Genomic DNA, 18,164 nt, shown 5'->3' on the forward strand with positions numbered 1-18,164 from the left:
CCCCCCAGTGGTTCTCAACTGTGGCTATACTTGCATACCTTGGGGATATTGTGGGTTCAGTTCCAGACCAGTGTAATAAGGTAAATACCTCAATAAAGCAAATCAAATGAAAAATGTTTTGGTTTCCCAGTGCATGTGAAAATTATGTTTATACTATATTGTAGTCTATTAAGTGTGCAATAGCAGTATGTTTTATAAAAACAGTGTATATACTTTAAGGAAAATTACTTTATTGATAAAAAAAAATGCTAACCATCATCTTAGCTTTCAGTGAGTCGTAATCTTTTTGCTCATGGAGGATCTTGCCTTGATATTACTGACTGATGAGGGTGGTAGTAGCTGAAGGTTGGGGGGGGGGGGGGGCTGTTGCAGTTTCTTAGAATAAGACAGCAGTGAAGTTTGCCACATCAATTGAATTGGTATTCTCTCTCTCTCTCTGCCCATCCCCGGATCATGTTCTCTCTCTCCCAAAATAAATAAATAAACTTAAAAAAAAAAATTAGAGTCATTCTTCTCAAACCCTGCCACTGTTTTATCAACTAAGTTGATGTAATATTCTGAATCCTTTATTGTCGTTTCAGCATCTTCACCAGGAGTAGAATCCATCTCAAGAAACACTTTCTTTGCTCATCCCTAAGAAGCAACTCCTCATCCATTTAAGTTTGATGCGGAGATTGCAGCAGTTTAGTTCCATCTTCGGGCTCCGCTTCTCATTCAGTTCTCTTGCTGTTTCCACCACATCTGCAGTTACTTCCCCCACTCAAGTCTTCAGCCCCTCCAGGTCATCCACAGGGGTTGGAATCAACTTCTTCCAAACTTCTTTTAGTGTTGATATTATGTGTGACCTCATGTATCCAGTCTCCAATTTTTAGCCACAGCTGCATATTGTGCCTAGGCTGTTGCAGTCTATGATGTTTCCACCTTGTACCTTTGGCTCTCCGCAATCCATTCACCACATTGTAGCCAGGATATTTTTAAAACCAAAGACACGTCTCTGTTCGGAATCAAATGGTTTCACATTACTTTAAAGATAACATTTAAAATTCTAATAGACTTTCTCATGCAAACTTCTCTTTCCCTTTCAACTCTCTTTCTCACTAGTTTCTACTTATTCAGCTTTTATGTTTTCAAACATGATAAGCATGTCAGGACCTTAGGGCCTTTGTATTTGCTTTTTCTTCATCCTTGAAGCAGGCTCCTTCCCCATTAGATCCAAATCAGAAGCGTTTCCCTCAGGGAGGCCTTTGGCGATCAACTAGTAGTTCCACTCTGTCTTACTTTCTCATATTATCCTGTGTGGTTTCATTTGTAGCATTTGTTATTGTCTGAAATGTTCATATTTATCTATCCTTTCAGTCACCACAAAGACCCCTGAGAGCAGATTCTAGTGTGCTGTCAAATAATTCTTTAACCCAGGGTTGCGAAGACTTTCTCCCTTGTTTTAAGTTTTTACATTTTGTCTATGCCCCCTTTTTTAAAAATTGAGATACAATTAACATATCACGTTGTAGAAGTTTGAGGTGTGTGTGTTGACTTGATTTCATGCATTTCTGTACTGCCAGATGATTATTACTGTAACATCAGTTGATGGTCTTTTCATCACATAGTTATTTTTTTGTGTAGAGAGAACATTTAAATTCTTCTCTCTTACCAACTTTGGTGTATATAATGTATCATTTTGACTGTAACCATAATGCTGTGCGTTAGATCTCCAGAATGCTCATGTCTTCTAACTTCAGTTTGTACTCTGTGCTATGGTCCATTTTGAGTTGTTTGTATATGGTAGGAGGTATGGATTAGAATTCATTTTTTGTATATTATGTATACCTAATTGCTCCACCACCACTCGTTGAGAAGATTGTACTTTATCCACTGCATTTTCTTCACATTTGTAAAAAATCAGATGCCTGTGTATATTTATATTTCTGCACTCTGTACTGTTTCATTGATCAGTCTTTTTTAGGCCAATACCACACTGTGTTCGTGACTGTTTGAGAAGTACTGAAATCAGGTGACCAATGTCTTGGTCTTCCGACTTTCTTTTTAAAGCTCTTTTGATTATTCTAGGTCCTGTTTATTTCTTTATGAGTTTTAGAACCAGCTTGACAAATTCTACCACTCTCTCCCCCTGAAATTCCTTCTTTGATTTTGTTTGGGATTTCTTTGAATCTGTAGATCAATTTGGCAAGGAATCGCATCTTATATATTGCGTCTTCTGACCCATGCACAGGGCATAGCATCATGTATCTAGGTCTTCTTCGATGATTTGTAGTTTTATCTTTTTAAAAAAAGATTTTTTTTAATGTTGATTTTTTTTGAGAGAGACAGAGACAGAGTGCGAGGAGGGAGGGGGGGCAGAGAGAGAGGTAGAGAAAGAATCCCAACCGGGCTACGCACTGTCAACACAGAGGACTTGATCACAGGAACCCGAACCTGTGAGACAACCAGGGGGCCCTACAACAGATTTTTATATATTGATCTTGTGTCTTGTGTGCAACCTTGGTAGACTCTTTTTTAGTTCTAATAGCTTTTTCTAGAACCTGTTAGATTTTCTGCAAATATGATCAGTTCAGCAAAGTCAAGAGTTTTATTTCATCCCTCCCATTCTGAGTTCCTTTTGTTTCTTTTTCTTCTTATTGCACTGGCTAGAACTTCTAGTACAGTGTTGGACAGAAGGAGAGAATTGATATCTTTGCCTTATTCCTGATCTTTGGGAGGACAGGAGTAAGCATTCAGTCTTTTACCATTAAGTATGATGTTGCTATAGGTTTTTGGATTTTACTAGTAGACTTTATTTTTTTGTTGGTTTTCATACATGCCCTTTATCAAGATGAGCCCTAGTTTACTTAGAATTGTTATCAGGGATAGGTATTGGCTTTGTCATGTGCCTTTTGATATTGAGATAATCGTGTGCTAATCTATGGTGAAATGCATTGATTTTTGATTGTTAAACCAACCTTGCATTCCTGGGATAAAGATATTTAAATAATAAAAAAATCTCATATATTATTCCTTTAGTTCTCTTTCTGGTGTGGTTCATTCTTTTTTGTAGATCTAGATTCTGATCTGTTGCCATTTTTTTTTCCTAGTTGAAGAACTTTAATATTTAATATTTCTTGTAGTGTAGGTCCTGCTAGTGATGAATTCTTTCAGATTTCTTGTGTCTGAGAAAGCCCCTAACCCCTTTTTTGTTCAGTTTTGAAAGATATTTTTATTGAGTAGAGAATTCTAAGTTCATCAGGGTCTTTTTCTTTCAATACTTTTAGGCATGAGGCTGCAACATTTCTCACTTGCATCATTTCCAACAAGAGTTGTTGTTTTTTTAAGTATCCTTAACAAAATTTTTTTAACCTTTACTTATTTTTGAGAGAGGGAGATCGCCAACAGGGGAGGTGCAGAGAGAGGGAGACAGAGGATCTGAGGGGGACTCTGCGCTGACAGCACAAAGCCCAGTGTGATGCTTGAACTCGCATACCGTGAGATCATAACCTGAGCTGACCCAGGTGCCCCTGCTGTTGTTATTTTTATGTTTGTTTCTCTTGTTGCTTTAAAAAAATTTTTTTTAAATTTTTTACATTTATTTATTTTTGAGAGACAGGGAGACAGAGACAAGTGGGGGGAGGGGCAGAGAGAGAAGGAGACCCGGAATCCGAAACAGGCTCCAGGCTCTGAGCTGTCAGGAGAGAGCCTGATGCAGGGCTCGAACCTGTGAGATCATGACGACACTCAACTGACTGAGCCACCCAGGTGCCCCTCTTTTGTTGCTTTTAAAATTTTCTCCTTAGGGGGCGCCTGGGTGGCTCAGTAGTTAAGTGTCTGACTCTTGATTTCTGGTCAGGTCATAATCGTGGGTTTGATCCCTGTGTCAGGCTTTGTGCTGACAGCTCAGAACCTGGAGCCTGCTTCAGATTCCTGTCTTCTCTCTCTCTCTCTCTCTCTCTTTCTCTTTCTCTCTTTCCCCTTCCCCACCTGTGCTCGCTCTCTGTCTCTCAAAAATAAAATTTGGGAAAAAAAGATTTTCTCTTTATTGTTACAGATTTTTGTAAAAGACTTTTTTATTTTTAAGTAATCTCTGCACCCAACATGGGGCTCAAACTCACAACCCTAAAATCAAGAGTTGTATATTTTATTGCCTGAGCCAGCCAGGCTCCCTTCTTTATTTTTAGTTTGAACAATTTGATTATGATGTGCTTTTGGTGTGATTTTCCTCATATTTTTTATGCTTGGATTTGTTGAGTCCTTTGGATCTGGGTTTGTAGTTTTCGTCAAATTTGTAACATTTGGTCATTATTTTTTCTGTCTCTCACCCTGCTTAAGTGACTGCTATTACACAAAGATTAGGCTGCTTGAAGTCTCAAGCAATCTATGCCTTGAAGTCTCAAGGCATACTGATACTTTTTTTTCTTAAGTTCTTTTTTTCGCATTGTCTTTTCATCTACTGATGACTTCAAGTTTGCTATTTTTTTTTTTTTATCAAAATGCCTAAAATGCTGCTAGTCCCATCCAGTGTGTTTTTCATTTCTATAAATTTTGATTTTTAAATATCTTTCATGTCTCTATTTGTAGTCAACCTTCTTGTTGAATATATAGAATGTAGTTATACTTTTAAAAAACTGGTTTAACAATGGTTTATGGCCACTGGGTCACCTGGGTTGGTTTCAGTTGATTCTTTAATGTGGTTCATCTTTTCGTGTCTGTTTGTGTAATTTTTATTTGCATGCAACAGTGTAGATTTTACTCTCTTGGGTGTTGGATTTTCCTTCTTTTTTATATATATTCTTTAAATTTCTTTCAGACTTGGTTACTGGGGAACAACCGTTTGATCCTTTTGAGTGTTGCTTTAAGATTTCCAGATCAGTGTTTACTTTTACTTTGGGTACTTTTTTTTTTTTAACCACTGCTGAGATGAGGTGTTTGTTAATACTCTATCCAATACCCAGTGATTTAAGAGTTTCGTTGTTGTTGTTTTTTAAGTCTAGCTGGTGAGAACAGACCCTATTCCCCGCCCTTTGTGAATAACATGTACTGTTCCTCTGATTAAAATGGTTCTTTCCTGGGGCAGTTGGGTGGCTCAATGGGTTAAGCTTCTGACTGGCTCAGGTCATGATCTTGTGGTTCCTGAGTTCGGGCTCTCTGCTGTCAGTGCAGAGCCAGCTTGGACCCTCTTGTCTCCCCCCCCCCCCCCCCCCCCCCCCCCGCCCCTTCCCCATGTGTTCTCTCTCTTTCAAAAATAAATGAATATTAAAAAAAAAAAAAGAAGTAGTTTCTTTCCTGGCTTTGGTAGCTTCCTAACACACATCTGCACACTGGTACTGTGCTGAATATTCAAGGGGGATCCTCTTCAGGTCTGTAGCATTTTCTCTGTATAACTCTCTTTCAAATATTCTGTCCTAGTACCCTGAGCTCAGCTTCATAGTTTTCTGCTCAGGCAGTCTGCCAGCCTCCACTTGAGTGCCATGACCTGGGGACTCTCTAGGCACTAAATTCAGGAAACCGTAGGTCTCAATTCACTTTTTCTGTCTTTTGGGGATCACTGTACTTTCTTGCCTGATGTGCAGTATCTTAGGCTCTGGTGTTACTTACATATAAAAATTATACATATACACATGTGTATATACAGATACACGTCCGTATATACTGGGTGGTATATATAAAAATGTGTTTTGTCCAGTTTTTGAATTGAATTGTTTCAGTAGGGGAATGTAAATCTGATCCCTATTACTTCATTTTAGCTGAAAGTGTACACCTGTCAGGCCCGATTATTACTTTCTTAGAAAATTCTTGTGTAGCTATGATTCTTTGATTTATTTTAGGCACCCAAACAGGAATTCCACTTAAAAAATATTTTTTAAGTACATTATACAAAGTGAAGGTAAATCTTGATCATGCTTAGGCTAGATTGGTTGGATTCTTTTGATACTTTGTCCTAAAAGTAATCTTAAATTTTGAACAAGTCACTGGCTTTTCTTTCAGATATATGTTAGCTAAGATTCAGTCTACTTGGGGCTTTTTCAGGGTATATCTTCTTAAGTCTTTCAGAAGAAAGACCCCAAAAAGCAAGTAGGCTAAATTAAACTTTGGCCTTAAACTAAAAGTTCTCATACCAACTGGCAAACCACTGTAGTGGAATCGACCTTTCTGATTTATACAGTTTTATTGCTTATGGCTCCAATTCTTTGGTTTTTAAAAAAAATTTTTTAACGTTTATTCATTTTTGAGAGACAGAGTATGAGTGGGGGAAGGTGCAGAGAGAGGGAGACACAGAATGTGAAGCAGGCTCCAGGCTCTGAGCTGTCAGCACAGAGCCTGACATGGGGCTCAAATTCACAAGCTGTGAGATGCTTAACCGACAGCTTACTAGGCACCCTGTCCAATTCTTTGGTTTTAAAAATGCATATTGTGGAGTGCTTGGGTGGCTTGGTTGAGTGTCCAACTCTTAATTTTGGCTCAGATCGTGATCTCATGGTTCGTGGGATCCAGCCCTTTGTCGGGCCCTGTGCTGACAGTATGGAGACTGCTTAGGATTCTCTCTCTGCTCCCATCCCCCCCCCCCATCCCTCTTTTTCTCTCACAAAATAAATACATAAAAACTTCAAAAAAAAAAAAAACCCCTGTTAAGCTGCATATTCTTTTATACCAGTTAGGTACATTAAGTGATAGTTTGTCCTTTTGATGGAATTATCATTCAATTCATTTACATACCATCTTGTGTATCTGATGTATATTTTTTTCGGTGTAGTAGGTACTGTAAAACATAAAAACAAGAGCAGGTCATAAGCATATGAAAGCACATGTTTACTCTGTATTCTTGTGGCCTAATAAGTTGATTCTTTGTCCATATTTCTCACTGCACAGTACACCCAGTGTGTATTTTAATAACCTCTTTTGAGAAAAGTATGTACTGAAGGGCATATTTTATTTCACTTCTTTCTTTTTAAGGAATAGGAAGAAAGATACATCCCCTTTACTGCAGTGATTTTGAAGACTGCTTGCATATTAGAACCAGCTGAGGAATTTTTTCAAACAAAGGATTGATGCCCAGGCCCCACCTTGAAACCACAGATTCTGACATATTTTAAATGCCAGGTGATTCCAGTGTGCAGCAAGGATTAAGAACCATGGCTTAGAATATATCTGCTTTTAATAAATCAGCAAATCCTAAACTTGTGTGTGTCTCAGCATGGCCTGAGGACTGGGTGAAACTGAATGCTGGGCCCCATCCTCAGGGTTGGATTTGGCAGGTCTGGGTTGGGGCCTGAGAATTTGCATTTCTGGTAAGTTGTACATGATGGTTGAGAACCCCTGTGCCAGTAGTTGGAGACGGGGACGCTGTTGAGAAAGATGGATGTAGATGCAGGTGGGCTTGTAGGTTTGCCCCTGTGTTTGAGGAGTTCCTTAAAACGTTGTTTTGTCTATGATGTAGGCATGTGAGGGTCTCCACTAACAGAGTGTGGCAGGGAGTGGTTGAGAGGTTTAAGGTGTTAAACTGCCATTAAATGAGAGTGAAAGAACAAGTTGACTGTTTCTCTTTTTTTCCTTTTTAAATTTATTATTACTATTTTTTTTTTTTTTTTTTTTTTTTTTTTTTGAGAGAGAGAGAGAGCGAGCAAGCACAGGGGAGGGGCAAAGGAAGGGACACACTGAGCTGAAATCAAGAGTCAGACGCTCAACCCACTGAACCACCCAGTTGCCACTGACTTTTTTTCTTGATATATCAGTTACTTTTTCTTACCTGAAGAGAGATCTCTTTGAATCTTAATTTCATCATCTAGTAAATATGCACTGCCCCTTTTTTTGTTTTTGTCATTGTAGATGAATGTATGTTTTCCCTACATCTTTGTTCATGGTATTGATGAAAATATGTCAACACGATAGGTTCTGGGAGTACAGCTCTTTACACCATCATCATCATTAGCACCTTAGGAATGGAATGAATTGTATGCATTCTTACATATATGGTAGCAGATAGCAAGCTATTTATATATCATGTAGTTCTTTTGGTTGCCGGTGAGTCCTTTTCACAATTTATATCAAGGAGAGCTTGTTTGCTAAATGTATACCTGGAGAGCTAACTGGTTATCTACAGTTACATGGGGAGGAGGTGGCATGATATAATGGACTGACCTAGAAGCCTTGATTTCAAATCCAATCCCATTTACCTGTGAACATCAGTTTCTTCATCTGTAAAATCAGGATACTAACTATAGTATACAGTTAGTTGTTAGCCTGAAATGAGATAATGTAAAAATTTTTGGTAAATTCTGTAGAACTATACACATATTGAATGTGGTGGTTGATATACCTGTAACACCACACCTCTGCATGTGATGCTGATTCTACAGTTGACAAATGTAAAACCAGTAGGCAAAATGATTTTTATGATGTTAGGGTCTGCATAGGCATTCCTTGATTTGGAATACTTTTTGCATGATGTATGTGTCTATTCTCTGTGCTTCAGTTCTCAATGCTTTTAGCTATTGATGGGTGTAGGGTTTGGGAGTAGAATTGGCCATCTTATGCCCTACTTCCACCCTAACCACTTAAAGACATATTTAAATATAAAACAAAACCATAAGGTTGATATGTGTGAACTCCATGAAATGGAAGGAAAATAGTATAAGCTAATTTGTGTATTTTTCATGTTTATTAATAGACTGGTTTTTAGTTAAGGCACACACAAGATTAGGATATATTAGCCCCAAAGATGAAATTCTTTTTGTTTGTATATGAGTGTTCATAAAAATACTATTTTCTTCTAATAACTTCTTTTATATAGAGAGACTTGTTTTGACAAGTTCACACCACTTCTTGAACATTAAATCCATAGCCATGAAATAGAATACTGTTTTTATGTACCTTAGGTTTATGAGGAAATGTTTGCAGAGAAAATAGAATGTTTCTTTTATTCTAAATTGTTAAATTACTGTAGTTTTTTAAGACACATACTGCCTGAAAACAGAGGCATGCAATTTAGAGGAATGATGGTAATCCTCGTATCATATTTACATTCCATATGTATGAACTGATGCCTGTCGTCTCAAGCCTATTAAATTGAATAGTTTTCATTTATTAAATAGAAAGTCTCCATAGATTTACTGTAGTTAAACTATTCATTTCAGTATGGATTAAAATTTTTCTTTTTCTTCTTCTTTTTTTTTTTTTAAAGTAGGCTCCATACCCAACATGGGGCTCGAACTCATGATCCTGAGATCGAGTAGCATGTGCTGTCAACTGAGCTAGCCGGGAGCCTCTGGATTAAAACTCTTATTCTGATATAGTTAAGTGGTTATAAACCACTAATGTGTTACTGAAGGCAGGACAGTTTACTTGATTGATACGGTTGTGTGTTCTTGGAATTTGACAGTATTGAAGGAGTGTATGAAATTATTATTATTAAGTTTGTTTATTTTGAGAGAGCATGAGCACACAGGAGGGGGAGAGAGAGTGAAAGAGAGAGAATCCCAAGCAGGCTACTTACTATCAGTGCAGAGCCCAGTGCAGGGCTTGATCTCATGAATCGTGAGATCATGACCTGAGCCGAAACCAAGCTGGGTGCCTAACCAACTGAGCCAACTGAGCTGGGTGCCTAACCAATTGAGCCAACTAGGTGTCCTGAAATTATTGTTGATATGAGTTATTGAAGATTGATTTCATTTCTCAGTGTTTTTATTTTTCAGAATTTCTGGGAACATTTGAATTTACTGAGAGTTTCTTAAAGTAAGCTAGCTAATAAATTCTAAAATTTTCCTCACTTTTCATTTTTATGTGTGTCTTAAAGGTTTGAAGGGGTGTGGCAGGAGGTTTTGGACTCGATGAGTTTCCACCGAAATGTCGGAGAAGTCAGGCCAGAGCACAAAAGCAAAGGATGGGAAAAAGTATGCAACACTCAGTTTATTTAATACTTACAAGGGTAAATCTTTAGAAACTCAGAAAACCACAGGTGAGTAAAATCAAGTGGCATATTTTTATCATTTTCATGGTTTTGTTTTATTACCGTGGTTGGTATTCTGGAGCTGTTCCTGTTAGGAGCTAGGACAGACCCCATGTTTATGCAGCTCTCTGTACATTAGACTTTTTGTGTATGTGTTCATTTTTCAGGGGAAAAATTTAAAAATCTTACAGCTGAAAATTTATAAGTGTTTTAAAATATGTTTTTTATTTTCTTGTTTGTTGTCAGCAGACAATAAGTAGAACTGTGTGGTTCCAAAGGGGAATCTCGTTCAATGAGATTGGTAGGCATAGAATTAGTGGGTATTTACCACCACTTTTAGTTACGGAATAAAGACAGTCCTGGGGTGTTTTGTTTGTTTCTTGATAACTTGAACCCAGTGTTTACAGTGAAAGGTGAAAACTGGACGTTACGTATGTATGGTACGTTAGCAGTATTCATTATGAATGAGAAGTTAGCATATTCTAAATATGTACTAAATTTGGGGTTTAAAATAGATTCCCTGAAAAGATTACAAAACCTGTTTTCACCCATGTTTTTCCTTTTCATAGTAAATAGGGTTGTTAAGCTGTTTAAATCATCTTTTCAGTAACTCGATAGTTTAATATTTCTACCGTGGGTTATGTTGCTGGCATGTGGCTTAGTTTTAAAATTCTTAGAGAAAGACAGATATCACATGATTTCACCCATATGTGGAATTTGAGGAACTTAACAGATGATCATAGAGGAAGGGAAGGAAAAATAAGATGTAAACAGAGAGAGGCAAACCATAGGAGACTCATTTTTAAAGGTTTTGTTTTGTTTTTAAAATTTATTTATTTTGAGAGAGAGCACCAGTGTGAGAGGAGCAGGAGGAGGGTTGGGGGCGGGGGCGGGTGCAGAGGATTCAAAGCAGGCTCTGGGCTGAGAGCAGATAGTCCGTTGCAGTCCGAACTCAAAACCTGTGAGATCATGACCTGAGCTGAAGGCAGATACTATGTTTAACCAACTGAGCCACCCAGGCACCTCCAAACTATAAGGGACTCAAATACAGAGAACAAACTCAGGATTGATGAGAGTGGGGAAAATGGGTGATGGGCATTAAGGAAGGCACTTTTGGGATGAGCACTGGGTGTCATATGTAAGTGACGAATCACTGGATTCTACTCCTGAAGCCAAGAGTACATGGTATGTTAACTAACTTGAGAATGAATGAATGAATGAATAAAAGTTCATATTTTAAAATATTAGGAAATAATAGTTCAAGATTTCATTAATTCCTGTTGTCTTTCTATATAGTTTTAAGAATAAATTGAGCGATAAAATAGATGTTCTAAGAAAGTTGATGTTATTGATCTTTAGTTGCAGCTCGACATGGATTACAGAGTCTCGGAAAAGTTGGTATTTCACGGCGTATGCCTCCACCTGCTAACCTCCCAAGTCTCAAAGCAGAAAACAAAGGCAATGACCCTAATGTGAACATTGTACCTAAAGATGGCACAGGATGGGCATCAAAACAAGAACAGCATGAAGAAGAAAAGTGAGTCAAAGTCAAAAGAATGAAACTATTCCCCTTTCTTTAGAGAACTTCTCTTGTCTTGTCTTGTCTTGTTTTGTCTTCTAAGATTTTATTTCTAAGTGATCTCCACACCCAGCGTGGGTCTCAGACCCACAGCCCTGAGATCAAGAGTCGAATACTCCACCGACTCCAGCCAGCCAGGTGCCCTGGAGAGAGCTTCTATTTGCGTTCGTTCTACGTGCTAGACGTTATGCTACATGTATTAGATATCTCATGCCATCTAAAATCTTTTACATAGCCAACTTTTGATGAATTTGTTTTTTAAAGAAAGTTTTATTCATTTTTTAAAGTTTATTTATTTTGAGAGAGAGAGCGAGAGTGTGTGTGCACAGGTGAGGAAGGGGCAGAGAAAGGGGAGAGAGAGAATTCCCAGCGGGCTCCGAGCTGTCAGCCCAGAGCCCGATGTAGGGCTCTGTCACTGTGAGATCATGACCTGAGCCAAGATCAAGAGTTGGATGCTTAACTGACTCAACCACCCAGGCTCCCATGATGAATTTGTTTTTGTGAGAATATTTAGGGGCAGTGTTTCCATGTGTCAGTGTAGAACAACAGATGACAGAATTGCTAATCACAACTCTTCTTATGTACCATGTCAGGTGCCCTCAAACCCCCACCATATCTGGCATTCTCTGAATATAATTAGGAGTTGATTCTGTTAAATAATTTCCATGATACTAAGAATTCCTGTCTGCCTGGTTCACTGAAACTATACCTGATGCACATTTTTAAGTGCTCAAGTAATGTTATTTGAACGAATAAAGAATTAGCAAGAAGGCTATGATAGAATTAATAATGACCTTATTCAATGCATGTTTAGCATCCTGTGTTTCAGGGATTATGCAGGGCTCTTAAGTTTGTTGAATGACCAAGTGAAGTAGTGGTAATTTGGAAAAATAATACAAGCAATTGGGTACTTGGTGCTTTTTTGTCTGTATCTGTTATCAAATTTTTGTATTCCTGTTTGGGGAACTTTATATAGTAAATTTGACTTTACTTGGATAAAGCTTGTCAAAGACATTGTTCTCTGTTTCTTAGTTGTAGAATTATTTTGTAGTAGCAAGTTAATTACGGGTCTCAGTATACCAGAAATATATTGCATCTGTTAAGTTTCTTAACTACTATCTTTTTTATTTTCAAGCATTAACTCATTATAATTATTGAATAAAACTGTAGATTGTTTAAAGATACCTTTTACTCAAGGGGAGGTACCAGGCAGGTTGCTGTTACCGCTTCCGGTAACATTAATAAGTACAGTGGTGAACCTGTTGACTGCCAGATGGAGAGTTTGCTTAGACTTAGCACTGGTCAAGTCCACCAGTCCAGACAGCATGTATGCTATAATGTTATTTCTAATTATATATAAATGTAGACTTTTTCAAAACAGACTTTTGGTAGCTATGCTCAATAATATTTCCTTTTTTTTTTTTTTTTTTTTGCAAAATTAAAAACAATTAAGCTGTCTTCTTGGGTTATTAAAAGATAGAAATGAAAGGGGATGAAAATAGCTATACTTTATTTAAAAGAATGCTGCAGAGGAAAAGCATTTGTGGGAAATGCACCTATGAGTAAATATGTAGACAAAACCATCTATACACAGATTTACTATAAATACAATATTTATTTTATTTGAACATACAATATCTGAAATAATGGATTCATGTTTTTTTTAAGAACACCAGAAGTTCCACCAGCACAGCCAAAACCTGGGGTTGCAGCTCCCCCAGAAGTAGCACCTGCTCCCAAATCTTGGGCCAGTAACAAGCAAGGTGGGCAAGGAGATGGTAAGTGGACATTAGCTGAGGAAACTGGCTAGGTTTGATGGTTACTGAACAGCCATGCAGGAGATACGGGGTGGATTATTATGTTTTGGCAGGGGTGGAGAACATTGTTGAAGGATATACTCTGGCCCTAAAAAGGGTCTTTTTTTCAGCTCTTGGGGTAGTTAAGTTTCAGTGCCAAAACCCATGTGTGAGCCAATGATAGGAATTTAAAAGGGAGTCTTTAAAATCCCCTCTGTCCCACATTGTTTTATCGTTGCCCTAGTACCTTTAGCTCTTTAAGGCATAAAAGGACCCAGACACTGTGTAGATTGCTATAAACCATATTCATCACCACGTGTGCCCCATTACCTCTTCTGTTTCAAACATGCTGCTCCCGATTCCATGGTAGAGAAGAGCTAGACAGTTTCCATAAAGCACAGTAACAGTAATATTCCCCCCACTTAGGAATGATGGACTCCCCGGAAAAATTTAAATTTTCCACTTGCAAACCAGGAAACATCTATAAAGCATTGTATGGAAAAACCTATCCAGGCCCTTAAACTAATACAATCAGATCTTTTAATTTATAGAAGTGTATAAATAGGCAAGCAGGCAGGTAGATAGATGGATGGATGGATGGGTGAATGGGTGACTAGGAAGGTTGCAACCAGTATCTCAGTTGTAAATTCAGTGAAGGCATTTTAGGCTCACAGTGAATAGTTGCAGTGTTTGTTTATATATTCTATTTCAGTAATATTATTTGAACTGATTCTTAGAGTTACTAGTAAAGGAATTTGACTTTTTGAAAATGTGAGGAGTCATAATGAAAGAGAAACAGGAGTGACACTGCTTACTCGCCTCGTCGTCTTTAATGAGTTCTGAACAGTGTCTGGCAGAATCTTTTCTTAAATTTTTATCTCCTCATGGCTGTTCATTAACTTTCCAAGGGATTCTAATTCTAAATAAACTTTAACGTTTTATGGATATAAACAGTCATCATTGAAAAGTGGAATAATTTATCAGAGAAAAGCAGAGAACTGTACCCTGGGAGGGTGTTTCCATTATCTTGAGTGTAAGTGTTACACTTAATGTTTTAAAAAAATCTGTAGGAATCCAGGTGAATAGTCATTTTCAGCAAGAATTTCCCAGCCTACAGGCAGCTGGAGATCAGGAAAAAAAAGAAAAAGAAACGAATGATGACAACTATGGACCTGGACCCAGTTTACGTCCACCAAGTAAGAATACTTTCTATTTAATAAAAATGGTGAATGAGATTATATTTGTGTTTTATTTAATGATCTAATTTCCTGCCCAATATTATTGTTACATGTGACTTGCCTATTTTGAAAGACAGACAGTAACTGCTGTCATTCCGGTGTGGTTTTCACATACACAGCATTCGTAGAACTTAAGACCTCAAGTTTGGGGGTGGGGGTGGGGACAGAACTTAAGTTTGGAGATGTACATCTTGGGCCTCACACCCAACCCACTAAATCAAAAATCCGCATTTTAACAAGATGCCTGGATGAGTTCTTTGCACATTAATAATGGTCATTTTTACAGTAGTAAAAATTTTGGACCAACCTCCCTAATATGCACATATTTATTTATAAATTATATCCATTTATTTACTATTCTATTAACATTCAAGGATCCCTTGTTTTCTGAACTCAAACCAGAGAACCAAATAAATTTGGATAGTGAGAAATAGTTGTGTACATTATAAAGCAAAAGCTAAAAATAAAAATATAAAATCCTTGAGATTTTTAAATGAATTGTATTAGTTTCCGATTGTCATTACCAAATGTATCAAAGAATTCTGTATACATGGGGAGGTTTTTCTTTTCAGTGATGGTTACAAATCTATATTTCTGATAACCTGATATATTTCATATTTCTTATGGCTCATTTCTTGTCTGGTTGGGTAAATCATCTTATTTTTATTTTTAATTGCTGTTATGTAATTGATGCATTTCTATTAGAAATAGATGTGTTAGCTTTACTGTTTTCTTGTTCAGTTGATTTTCACCAGTTATCTGTTGCTGAATAATAAATCTGGCAGCTTGAAACAAGAAACTGAACTGGACTTAACTTCACACACTATCTGAGGGTCAGGAATCTGGGAGCTGCTTAGCCAGGAGTTCTAGCTCAGGACCTCTGTCAAGAAAGTTGCAGTGAAGCTATCATCTGATGCTGACTTGACGTGGCTACTGTCCCAAGCTCGCTCACAATGCCTCTTTTGTATGTGGGCTGCTAAGAGTGTTGCTTCCCCAGATAAAGACAGATGTGACTATTCCCACTCAGGATGGAAGCCCAGTTTTTAATAACTTAATCTCATAAGAGACACATCATCACTTTTGCTTTATTCTGTAGGTGACACAGATCAGTCCTGGTACACTGTCAGGGAGGACTACACAGGGTGTGAATACCAGGAGATAGAAATGCATTTTGGGCATCTTGGAGGCTACCTACCAAACACTGTAGTCACTGAGTTTGTTCCTTGGGCACATGTAACTAGCCATAGTAGACTAAAAACAAATTTGAGCATTACTGTAACTATAGAACTCCCCTTCCCTCAGGGCACCTCAGATCCAACAGTGATTTTAATCTCTATCTCACATATCTGTAAAGCTTAATAGAGAAGTTCTAATATTTTCTTCCCCATCCCCAGTATTTGCTTTTGATGGCACCTTCTGAGGTACATCTGCTCTGCTTTGGAAGCTACTGTTTTTGAATACTAAACACCTTGAAAGCATTAGGGCCTAGATTAGATTTTCACTGCTCTTTTCGTGTGTCTTGTTACTTTATTTTTTTTTTTTTTTTTTTTTTTTTTTTTTTCAACGTTTTTTATTTATTTTTGGGACAGAGAGAGACATAGCATGAACGGGGGAGGGGCAGAGAGAGAGGGAGACACAGAATCAGAAACAGGCTCCAGGCTCTGAGCCATCAGCCCAGAGCCCGACGCGGGGCTCGAACTCATGGACCATGAGATCGTGACCTGGCTGAAGTCGGACGCTCAACCGACTGCGCCACCCAGGCGCCCCGTCTTGTTACTTTATTAAATTTAGAAGTGTGCCTATTTTGATTTCGCTGTGTTCCATATTCAGGTTTTTTTCTTATTCCTTTTTTTTTTTTCCTTTTAATTTCGGTGCTGAATTCCAAAGTGTTGTTTGTTTCTTTGTTCTAATTGAATTTCTTATCTCTCTCCATACCAGATGTTGCTTGTTGGAGAGATGGTGGGAAGTCTGCTGGCTCACCTTTAACATCTGACCAAGATGAAAAGCCCTCTGGGCAGGATGAAAGCACAGCTGGAACATCAGAACAAAGTGACATCCTCAAAGTGGTGGAAAAGAGGATAGCTTGTGGCCCTCCACAGGCTAAACTGAACGGGCAGCAGCCTGCTCTGGCTTCCCAGTACAGGGCTATGATGCCTCCTTACGTAAGTATCGTCGAAGAAGCAGGCCATTAAATTAGAGGCTTTTGATCTGGGTTCCAAGGAGAGAATTAAAATGGGGAAAAGTTTTGGTTTTTATTTGCATTAACATCTAACTAAAATTTAGCGTTTTCCTTGATTTATGAATGCAGGAAATAAATCACAGAGGTATCAGGAGTACCTTAGTTTTTCTCGTTAATAGGGATCATAGGTATTTTCATATCACATCATATTGTTTTGGATATAGCAAAATAATTATACTCAGCCACACTTAAAGGTAGTTAGTAGGGGCACCTGGGTGGCTCAGTCGGTTAAGCCTCTGGCTTCAGCTCAGGTCATGATCTCATGGTTAGGGAGATCAAGCCCCGCATCCAGCTGTGCCTTGATGCTGTGGAGCCTGTTTGGGATTCTCTTTCTCTCCCTCTCCACTCAAAATAAATAAATAAACTTAAAAAAAAAAAAATAAGTTATTAGACCACATGGGTAGACTCACTGGTTATGTAATGAATCACATACATTACCATATCTCAGATTGGTTTTTTAAACATTGTAGTAACAACATTTTAGTATAATTGTTTTCTTTCATAGTACTCTGTGTTTTAGATAATACTTTTCAAACATTTCTATGAGAAGAAGTTCATAGGATTTATCAGACTGCCTACGGGGTTTGTCCATGGCACAAAAAAGTTAATATGTGCTTTGTTCTAAAGTTTTTATTGGTAAACATACTTTATTATTTTTTAACTTTTTATTATAGAATATTTTGAACATATGCAAAAACAAATAGTAGTACAGTGACCCTCCCCCTTATTCCATACCTCCTGTCCATCTTAAGTATTTATCAACTGTGGTCTGTTTCACCTATTTCCCACCACCTCAGATTACTGAAGCAAATTCCAGATACTTCATTTCATCTATGTGTATTTTATGTTGGATTTTAAAACAGAAGGACCAGGAGGAAAATCCACAATGGCACTATCACACCTAAAAAGAAAGTTTCTAAAAACATCGAGTCAGTGTTCTTATTTCCCTGATTATCTTATAATTACGATCTAGATAATATCTGTTCTTTGAAATTGGTTGATATTTTTCTTAGGAATCTTATTATCTTTGGTTACTTCTTATCCTCCCTCTCTTAAGATTTTTTTTGGAGCTTATTTGTTACTATTTATTTGTTATCCTGTGGAGTTTTTATAGCCTGGATTCTGCCAATTCTATTTTTGTAGTTTTATTTAATATATACTTCTGATCCATATATTCCTATAAATTAAAATTTAGATTTGGTGCCTTTACACATTTGTTTGTTCTCAGCTTCCTATGAAATGTTATGGCAGTTTACATGTGCCCAAGTAAATAAACTAACATTTTTCAGGGGACCATTAGTCTCAAAAAGAATAATAGTCTGGTTCTTACATTTATTATTTTATATATATATATATATATATACACACATATATATATGTA

General features: G+C 37.5%; 1 protein-coding gene across 11 annotated transcripts in view; it reads left to right on the forward strand.

Moving 5' to 3' along the window:
- The window catches only part of PRRC2C (proline rich coiled-coil 2C), a 95,817-nt gene that overhangs the window by 15,106 nt on the left and 62,547 nt on the right, over positions 1-18,164 (forward strand). For 7 of the 11 annotated variants that reach the window (XM_060643506.3, XM_060643511.3, XM_060643501.3 and 4 more), the window contains exons 2-6: positions 9,779-9,940; positions 11,291-11,468; positions 13,179-13,288; positions 14,377-14,502; positions 16,483-16,706. In XM_060643506.3, the coding sequence (XP_060499489.3) occupies positions 9,829-9,940; positions 11,291-11,468; positions 13,179-13,288; positions 14,377-14,502; positions 16,483-16,706 (750 nt within the window). In that variant the 5' untranslated portion in view covers positions 9,779-9,828. The remainder of the gene's footprint in view (positions 1-9,778; positions 9,941-11,290; positions 11,469-13,178; positions 13,289-14,376; positions 14,503-16,482; positions 16,707-18,164) is intronic. The other 4 variants (XM_060643502.3, XM_060643505.3, XM_060643509.3 and 1 more) reach the window with 2 other exon arrangements.

This window comes from Panthera onca, chromosome F1 (assembly GCF_046562875.1).
Source record: "Panthera onca isolate mPanOnc1 chromosome F1, mPanOnc1 haplotype 2, whole genome shotgun sequence".
In the NCBI taxonomy this organism is placed as follows: Eukaryota; Metazoa; Chordata; class Mammalia; order Carnivora; family Felidae; genus Panthera; species Panthera onca.